General features: G+C 46.7%; 1 protein-coding gene across 4 annotated transcripts in view; it reads left to right on the top strand.

Moving 5' to 3' along the window:
* Positions 1–9,788, top strand: part of Slc24a2 (solute carrier family 24 member 2) — a 258,730-nt gene that overhangs the window by 206,372 nt on the left and 42,570 nt on the right. For all 4 annotated transcript variants that reach the window (XM_031377816.1, XM_031377817.1, XM_031377815.1 and 1 more), the window contains 2 exons: positions 4,216–4,314; positions 7,974–8,092. In XM_031377816.1, coding sequence (XP_031233676.1) covers positions 4,216–4,314; positions 7,974–8,092 — 218 coding nt within the window. The remainder of the gene's footprint in view (positions 1–4,215; positions 4,315–7,973; positions 8,093–9,788) is intronic.

Raw genomic sequence — 9,788 nt, 5'->3', positions numbered from 1 at the left:
CCTCTCCCTCTTCCTCTCCCTCTCCCTCTCCCTCTTCCTCTTCCTCTCCTTCTCCCTCCCTTCTCCAAGTGGCTGGATCCCTTTACATCTGTTTCTTCAGCCCCATTTTTTTTTCTGCATTGCTAAAACTCAGGCTGTGACAGTCTGGACCTCGTCTAGTCACAAGCCCAAAGGGTGACAGTTGCCTATCACAGGCTTGGTGGGGAGAAGGTGAAGGGGTTTCCAGGGAGCTGTTTTAATTAATTAATAGCAGGACAGAAGCCAAGTTTATTTCCCTTGAACGACCAGGTTGTCACTTGGAGCTTGAGACTTCTGTTTTACCTTGGAGTGACCCAGTCAAGGATTTGGGTGGCTGTTTTTCTCAATTCATTCTCCTTCCCAGGAAGTCCTCAGCTCCCATCTTTTCCTTCCAAACTTCCTGACCACCCCCTCAACGAACCCTCCTGTGAGGACACTCAGCTGGTACTCTTGCACATTTCAGATCAAACTAAACTATACTAAAATTGTGTGCCAGGTTTGACGTAGGTGCCTCACGATCCCAGCCGAGTTTGCTATTTCCGAGGCTTCTAAGTATACAAATATCTGTAGCTATATAAAAAGACAACACCTTCAGGGTTTTTCACCACCACAGGGGATATTTTTAAAGCTGCTTTGAATCAGGCTGAAAAAAATCACTCGGTAGCTCACCTTGAAAAGTATTCAAAGGTGTCTTGATTTGTTCTTGCTAGACACAAAACAGCATGGTTGTTTCTTACGCCCATCCTCTGTGCCCCCACCTAAGTGTGGGCCTAACACTTAGAGGTGATTTGTAGAGGATTCCCTGAAACTCCAGAACCAATCCAACAAGCTGAACTGAGCATGGCTTCCTTTGTCCAACTCTGCCTTGCACCCAGTGTGCGCCCTGAGTGTGGAAGGTGGGCTTTGCTAAAAGCTAAAGTTCAAGACAAAATCCCTTCAGATACAGGTGTCATCATTAGCTCTCAGAATGAGAAAAGTCTCCATGTCAGAACAGTAGGACTACGGCAGTCTTATTTTTACGCTGCAAGAGGAAGCATGTGAAGGAAAGAAATTGAAGAATTCCTTGCCAGCCTTGGTAGCTTTTCTCAGCTGCCCATGGAACTAAACGCCAAGAGAAAAAGGCAACAGGTTGGGACCTTTTTTGCAATAGCACAGGAAGCTAAAGATCTTACTTGGGGAAAACAGTGACACACAAGTAAGAAAACCCTCCCTGATGGTCATGTGACCAGGATCACAACACCCTGGCCTCACCACCACACCCCAGTGTATCCGCCATGGTTCTTATAGACCATGGGAAAATCATGCCATGGTTCTAATAGAACTTGGGAAAACCACACCAGGTATACCCAACTCTGTGTTGTTGAAGGATGCTTTGTGACAACGTGAGTGGCTACAACAGTTCATGTCTGGGAGTCCATTTTTTAAATCATTCCTCTCTGGCACATATATAAACCGTGGAAGGAATCTTAGAAGCATGGACAGTCCATAACAGCTGCTCTCCAGTGCATATTCTCTGCTGTGATTTATGACTTGCAGGCGTTGGTTGGGCTAGGTTGGTTAACACAGGCTTGCTTCTCCTGTACCCCTTTCTACTTTGTTACTGTGTTATACACACTTTTAAAACAATGTATCTGATCTCCTTATTTCACAGACATACAAAGTGACTTAAGCTCAAAGGTGAACCCCCCACCATAGCAGAAACAGTTTTGTTAGTAGAAACTCCAATGAAATTGCAGAACCTCCTGGGTAAAAAAACGCATGATTTGGAGACTCCCTAGAATTGTCTTCCATGAAAAGTAGCCCCTTTAGGCTTAAGATTTCAGGGTCCTAAGAGCCACCAGCCCCATCTGCCTGGTGCTCAGAGAAAACCACCAGGCAGCCAGGAAGTACCTGGCACCAGCAAGGCCACCAGCAGGCTGCCACACCTCCATCTGTCTCCTTTATAGTTCTTCTTCTCTTCCTTTCCATGCCTCCTTTCACTCCCTTCTTTTCCTAGTCCGCAGAATGACTTTCCTTCCCCCTCTCCTTCCCACAGTTTACCATGGAGTTTAAATAGGAACAGACTAGTTCAAACAGCCTTCCAGGATGAGCGCCTGCCCATCCCCTCCTTCTTCCTTTCCAATCTTATGGCCTCTGAGTTAGTCAGTTCTCCATCACTGCGACAACTAAACTACTCAAAATGAGCTAACATTTATCTTGGCTCCTGGTTTCAGAGTTCCCCATCACCTCTCCTTTGCTTGGATCCAAGGGAAGGCAGAACGTCACAGCAAGAGCCTGTGGCAAAGGCTGCTCGCTTTGTAGTGCCCAGAAGGAAGCAAAGAGAAGTAACAGGAAAAATCTAGGGGTCTAGTTATTCCCTGCAAAGTCATGTCTTCCTGCAACGACACCTTTCCAGCCATAGTTTCCACCAGCTCTACTGGTCTACTTAAATGTCTAATCCATCAATGAAGTAAAACACTGATAAGGCCAGAACACAATCTGTTTTCTGTGAAAATATACTCAGATACGGGGAGAGACAAGACAAATCACTCACCCAATCAAGTTGACCATCAAATTAGCTATCACACAGTCCACACCACATTCTAACCTTGCCTCTGTTTCTCATTGCCCTGCCCCCTTACCTTTGGGAGCACAGTATGCAGCATATTCGTTGCCTAGACTGACATCTTTGTATGCTAAGACATTTAGGTAGTGGCTGGCAAGATGGCTCCATGGGTCAAGTGCTGACCACCAAGCCTGGCAGCCTGCCTTCTATCCCCAGCACCCATGGGAAAGAGAAAATTTACTCCCATGAGCTGTCCATGTGTTTGCTGTAGCATGCATATGCCTTTCATATATATATATATAAGTTTCAAAAATGCAATGGATTGAAACAAAAAGAAATTTCAATTCAGTAGTTTATAATGTTAATCAAAACACATTTTAAAAGAGAGAGAGAGGTTTAGGCTAGTGGCTAATGGAGCTGTGAGCAGAAATGACCCCATCCTGTGTCACCTTCATGTAGTTGTTCACATGTTCGATGACTGAATCCACCATAGAAGTCATCATTCTGACCTGCCAGAAGGGTGAGACACATTGCCATGACACATGGGGAAGGGAGGGGTGCTGGTGGTCACCTACCATGGAGGTCACCTGCCATGGAGGTCACCTGCCATGCCCAGCCTTGGAGGAGGCTTTCTCCAAGAGAAATATTTTTCATTTGATTTGCTTCTAACCTGAAAAGTAGACTAAGATCCCCAGGTAATACGCTGTTAGGTAACACAACTAACAAGAAAGCCCAGTAGAAAATTGTGGGGCTCGGGGTATTTTAAGGAACACATTATGCTGGAATCTACGAAGTAATCAGCTCATTTAAAATGAGATTCTTTTGTACCTTGAATATTCCCAAGGAGGAAAATCAAAGATTAAAAGAGAGAAATGTGCTTCGTGTCCCTTCGCGCTACACTTTGCATGACTGTTCTGTGTGCTTGTCGCATGCGTTTACCCATTAATTATGTCAACAATGAAAAAGAGATGTGCGCTACACTTGTGGCACAGTGGTTTACAGTGATTGCTTTGAGCATGGTATTTCTTTTCCAGCCCCTTCCCCAAAGTGTCTCATCTCCAACATGCTCAGTCGATCGTTCTTTGCCCTAAATCCCCAAATGAAATCCGGCGCTGCCTTCATGCTTTAACTGCGGCTGACTCAGCTTTTCTGGAGAAGCCGTGATGTCTGTCTCTGACTCCCTTTGGAAGCTGCAATCATGAGGAATGCTTGAAAACCAAAGTCAGTGTGAAGAACTGCCTGGCTTGGCTTTCTTTCCCAGCCGTTGTCCAAAACAGATCTGGAATGAGCCTTTAATTCTAAAAGAGCTGCGGGTCTTCAGCCTTGTTTGGGGTTTCAGCCATAGAGGTGGTTTAGGAGATGATCGGATGTTTTCACGCATTTTGTGAGCAGCTGGAGGGGAGGAAGAGGTCCAAGTCACACCTCCCCTCTAGGGTCCAGCAGCTTGCAGATAGATTCTCAGATAGAAAGAGAGCCGAGCCGGGCTGAAGAATCCACCAAGGTAAGAAAGGGCCCCACCCCCATATAGGTTGAAAGGCATTTGGGCTTCACGTGTGGTCATTGCTGTAAGGACTCCTAGAGAGACCACCCACCTGCTTTGACCATCCTTCTTCCTCACTCTGTCTCTCTCCTGCCACTTTCTCTTGCTTCAGGGAGGTTCAGAGAAAAGGCTTCAATTCTCCACAAGATCGCCAAGAAGAAATGCCAAGTGGATGAGAATGAGAGGCAGAATGGGGCTGCCAATCATGTGGGTGAGTGAGAGACACCCCTCCCCCGTCCTTCCCTTGTGGGTGTGAGGGAGGGGCAGAAAGACAGAACCCGTGTGGGAACCCCTGCCCCAATACTAGTTCAGGCCCTTCCTAAACAATGAAATGAGTTCTTCTCCGCCCCCAGGGACAGGGCAGGAATGGACACATATGTCTCCAGTAACACAAAGGGAATCCACAGGGAAGAGTGATTGTAACCAAATCACCAGAATTGCCAGGAGACGCACTCAAGTCATCCAAGTCATTAGGGTTTAGCGAGACGTGAGAGTCCTGCTTCTGTATGTCTGACTCGTGATCAGACCGTATGTATATCTGTGACACTGCTCACAGCACCCCCCACCCCCAAATCATCACTCACTTACCCAACAGAGTCCTTTTAAATCCACGTCATCTCCTCTTTCTTAAGAATTCAGTACCATCAGTGCTGGGGAGATATATCAGCAGATAAAGTGTTTGCTATTGTATGAGGACCTAAGTCTAGATCCCAGTACCCAAATGCTGGATAGAAGTGGTGGACTCCCCTTTAGTCTCAGCACTTAGGATCCAGGGACAGAAGATTCCCCAAGGCAAGATAGCTAGCTAGACTGGCCAAATTCACAAATTCTGGGTTCTGCAAGAGACCCTTAGTAAATAAAGTGGTTATCAACCTTTGGCCTCTGTACACATGTGCACACTTGTATACCAACACACACACACACACACACACACACACACACACACACACATATGAGCTCACATTACATATACACAGGCCAAAAAATAAAGCTAGGCAAATTCAACCTAGGTCTGTCTTGGCTGACTTTTCTAGAACTTCTGTGTGACCAGATTGTGACATTCAGGCATCTTATTTTAACTTGGGACATCATGTTCCTGTTCTCCTGTCTGTAACTATAATATAGCTCTCAATTCTAAATTCAGACTAAATTTAACCTAATCTGGATCCATGCTGTAAACGAAGCTATTGCCCAAGTGACTAAAATTATCCGCAGACAAATCTCAACAGTTTTGCCCTCAAAATACTCCATAGAAGACTTCCTGCCTCTCCTACCATCCTGAATCCTAACCCAGGCAAAACTTCAGCCAAGGAACAGTTAAGAGTCAATTGAGTATTTGTGGAGAAAGTGGACAGGAATCGGTTCAAGTGTTAACTAGGATTGGGTTATGAGCTGCGGGCTTCTGTCTGATCCTCTCTGCCTCCATGAACCTGGACACATTTTCAAAATGAGCAGAATTTTGGTTTTGTATTGTAAAGTCAACAGGGAAAGTCACTGCCTGGCTAAGCTCTGTGTGTGATGTTTTTTGGTTCAATTACAAGGGCTACTTTTTCAGCTCCGTTTGTTGGTTTTCCTTTTGTGGGATGAAGTAGCTTGGAACAGAATGGTTTATGTGTCTGGGTTCATTCCCAGACCTCCTCTTGCACGCTAGTGAGTTGTAGGCTTAGATTTAATCATCCATGACAAATAACCCCAAGGAACGCCCTGCTGATGGGACCAGTGAAGGACTTGGTAACAGAAGGTATCAAATCTATGCTTTTCCAAACTTCAGGATTTGTTTTTGTATTTTTGTGACAATAAAGACTGTGGTTTAAAAGCACACTCATTTTAGAGTGTGCATGGAAGGTGGATTCTTATTTGTCTATGTCTATCCTAGAGGATCTAAAACCCCTTTGGCTCCCTCTGTCCTGTGGTTCTGGGATCAAGCTTGGCCTCTGCAATCTGTGCCTGAGGGCTAAGGAGGGCTTTCATGTCCCTGGGGTACTTAGTATGTGTTAGTTTAAATAACTGAATGAATTATCTGGCATGGCTACAGACAGCAGAGCATCCCACAACATCCCACAATTATTATCACTAGTAATCATGGGTGGATCAGGAAAGCCCAGGTTCCTACACTTTCCATACCTTCATTTGTACTTCAGGACAACACGATTGCATTCATGAGCACTTTCCTAGGATTTTCAGTATTTGACTGTTTCAAACCAAAGATTTTTATGAAGTTCTTTTTGTTGGGGGACATAATGGAGTCTTGCTATATAACCAGGTTGGCCTTGAACCTGTGACAGTCTTCCTACATCTCCCTACCAAGTGCTGAGATTTTTAGGCTCCATTTTCTTACACACTAATGATAGAAATATTTGGTCCTTCTGAAATTGCTAAGAAAAAAATCCTGTTCTCCCATGAGCATCCTGTGATTGCTCACATCTGGCACAGCTTAGCAGACTGGTGTCCAGTGACCCTCACTCCTGACTCATTCCCTCCTCCCCCTGAACAGAGCTGGTGCCAGTACGAGCCTTTCTCTTTTCTTTCTTTATTTTAAAGATCTGTATTTATTTTTATGTGTCTATATGTGACCCACATGCACACAGGTGAACATGGAGCCCAGAATAGAGCATTGGACCACCTAGAACTGTAGTTAAAGGCAGTTGTAATCCACCTGATATGGGGGCTAGGAACTGAACCCAGTTCTTTAAAAGAGCAGCAAATGCTCTTAACTGCTGGGCAATCTCTGCAGCCTCAATGAGAGACTTTCTGTTTCACTCCTGCTTAAGTCCCAGTTGAACCTAATGGGCCTGAGCACTGGTCACCTGGAGAAGCTTCTCTTAGCCCTGGAAAGAAGATACCTTGCAAAAAGCAATGGCAGTGGCAGAGATTCAGACTTTTCATTTCTGGCTTGGCCAGGCCCTCCTCTGAGTGCTTTTCAAGTCCTTCCCTACGTCCCTGTGAGACAGTGGTAGCAGTAATAGCAACCATGGTAGTAGTGGCACGGTTAGCAGCACCAAGGTTCTGCAGGTGAGGAAACTGGATGCCACAGAGGTTCTGGCAGTTGCTGAGGGGCATACAGCATAAAGTGTAGAGCAAGAGTAGAAACACAGGCCCATCTGCTTCCTAATGTGACAGAGCCCCGGGGCCTTTGAGCCTCTTTGCCTGTCTTAGGAAAACATGACTGCATTTGTTAACCCATAGCTTCTCTCTGGCTTGCTCTCTCACTCAGCCGTATTCCTTGTCTCAGGACCCCCAACCCCTTGCTTTTCTTGGAACAGGACACCCAGTGCAGAATGTGCTGTGAGCATTCTCAGGGTCATAAGAAAAGGCAGGAGGCCAAATCCTCTCCCAGCACGGGCGGTTTTGAAGACGGTTTTGAAGACAGAGTATTAAAGCAGAAAGCAGAGGACCCTGCCTGGCCGTCAGCCACAGTGAACCATTCACCATACAGGGGGTGTTCCAGCCCAGTGGAAAGGGGGGGCCTGACAAAAAAGGCAGGCTGTCGGTGACAGAGTATAGCCTAGGACATGGTACCATGGACAGTATCTTTTGCAGGGAGGTACGATTGTAGGGGTGATCCAGCTATCTCAAAATCTGTATCTAAATGTCTAAAGGTATGTATCTGTGTCCTTGGCCCATCACATGTGGCAGCTGCTAGGGCCTCCAGGGGTGTCATGTGTGAGCCAGAGCTATGGAGAGGGAGGGGACAGCACCCTAGGCAACACAGGCTAAATGGTAAAAATCCTTTGCCAATACCCAACCCCAGCTTCAGGTCTCAGATGCCTTCTCCTCACCTTCTGATCCCCATTTAGAACGCTCACTCCAACATGGCCCTTTATTCCTATTGATTCTGATAGTTTTCTTTGTGTTTAAATTATGCCGCAGAAAAAATTGAACTCCCCAACAGCACAAGCACAGAGGTCGAAATGACGCCAACGAGCGAAGCTTCAGAACCTGTCCAGAATGGAAACCTCTCCCACAACATTGAAGCTGCAGATGCCCCGGTATGATGTCTGAGCATGACAATACAGCTTCCTTAGTGGCCCAGTGCCCAGCTGAATGGATACCAAGGGGGATCTGGTTCTTATATGTGTCTTCCCCCGGGCCTCACATGTGGCAACCTCTGTGTACATTGAATGAACACCCAAACTCTCCAAGCTATCATCTTCTCAGGGCGAAGGGAAGGTCAGATGTTTCAGAATCTGGGGAAAGGTATACACTAGTGTATGGTAAAGCTTGGTGGCTATAGTTTTAAATTCGGTGGCTAAATAACAAAGAACTCACAGTCATCACACCTTCGTGGGGTCTTTTATCTCTGTAGTTGACGTTAATACTCTTTGGCCCCGCCCAGAGTTCAACCACAACTATTGAACTGTTCTTCCTAGAAGTAATAATACCTAGCATCTATCAGATTCCTACTATGTGCCCATATGTGGTGCTAGATGCTTTAGGAATGGCCATCTTCAGACCTCACAGCTGAAGGTACTGGCATTGGTAGGGCTGAGGAAGCCAAGCTGGCTGAGATGACGTGCTTAACTAGACGCGAGTAGTGAGCTAAGACTCCATCTCAGGCATGTCCAAGTGCAGTCCCCGAGCTGTTTCCACCACGAGCACTGCCTTTAGACCACAGTTGTTCAAGCAGTGGGCAGAACCAAGTGGCAGATGTTTGAGTCTTGTGTGAACCAGAACGTATAAAGCATGGAACCTCAGTTTTGGGTCTCATCAAGTATCCTCCATCGAAGCTTTCACAGATAGAAAGGCACTTCTAAATTCTTGAGTGGGTGGGGAGGACGGTGAGTCTGACTTTCAAGTGCTGTAGTAAAGCCCAAGGTGTGGAATGGAATTGGCTTCCCAGTGGTGCTTCTAGCCAAAGGACCATACCTTAAGTAGCATCATCCTAAAGCTTGCAAACAGTCTTGTCCTGGAATTTTTCCCAATGAACTGTTTATACGGTGCTCACAAAGAGAAACGAGCCTATGGCCAGTGTGTTCTAGCACCTCCTTCTTTTATGTCAGGAAATGCTCTGCAATGGGGCCGTCTGCCCTCTGGAAAAAGCGTGTAACTGCTTGCCTGCTGCTCCTCATCTCTAAGAGTAATTTTAATTTAGAAGGAGATTCTCAACATTTATCCTAAGAGAGCTCAGCTCTCTCTGCCCTTGTGTCCTCTGCCTTCCAGCTTCTCACCCTCCTGCCCAGAGCCCTGGGCTGCCACCACGTCAGCTCAGGACTGATCATCTGGCAGAGCAGCTTATGTCCACATGGATAAGCAGCATGTGGTAGCAGCAGGCAGGAGGCAGGCCCCAAGGACATCTGGCTGCCCTCGGGGCTGGCAGAGTCACAGGTGTGCAGAGGGACACCTCATCACCATGACACTCCATCTGGCTGGCCAAGGGACATCTGTGTCCCTTCAAGGGAGGACCTTGCTGCAGGGAAGTGAAAGTCTCGCTGACCCCGCTCCGTTGAGCTGCCCTAGGTCTCAGTGCATGGAGATGGACAGATTTGTGTGCTGTGCTGGCTCGACTGGAGAGCAGTCAAGCTATCAAAGTCATCACGATAACAGGGTGACCTGCTGGTTTGTTCCAAAGCCACAGGGCGAGCTGCCAACCTGACTAGGCAGTCACTTCCTCCTCTCTTCCTCCTCCTCCTCCTCTTGCTCCTTTTCCTCCTCCTCCTCCTCCTCCTCTTGCTCCTTTTCCTCCTC

The sequence above is a fragment of the Mastomys coucha genome, unplaced genomic scaffold (genome assembly GCF_008632895.1).
Source record: "Mastomys coucha isolate ucsf_1 unplaced genomic scaffold, UCSF_Mcou_1 pScaffold18, whole genome shotgun sequence".
In the NCBI taxonomy this organism is placed as follows: Eukaryota; Metazoa; Chordata; class Mammalia; order Rodentia; family Muridae; genus Mastomys; species Mastomys coucha.
This window is presented reverse-complemented; position numbering and strand designations above follow the sequence as displayed.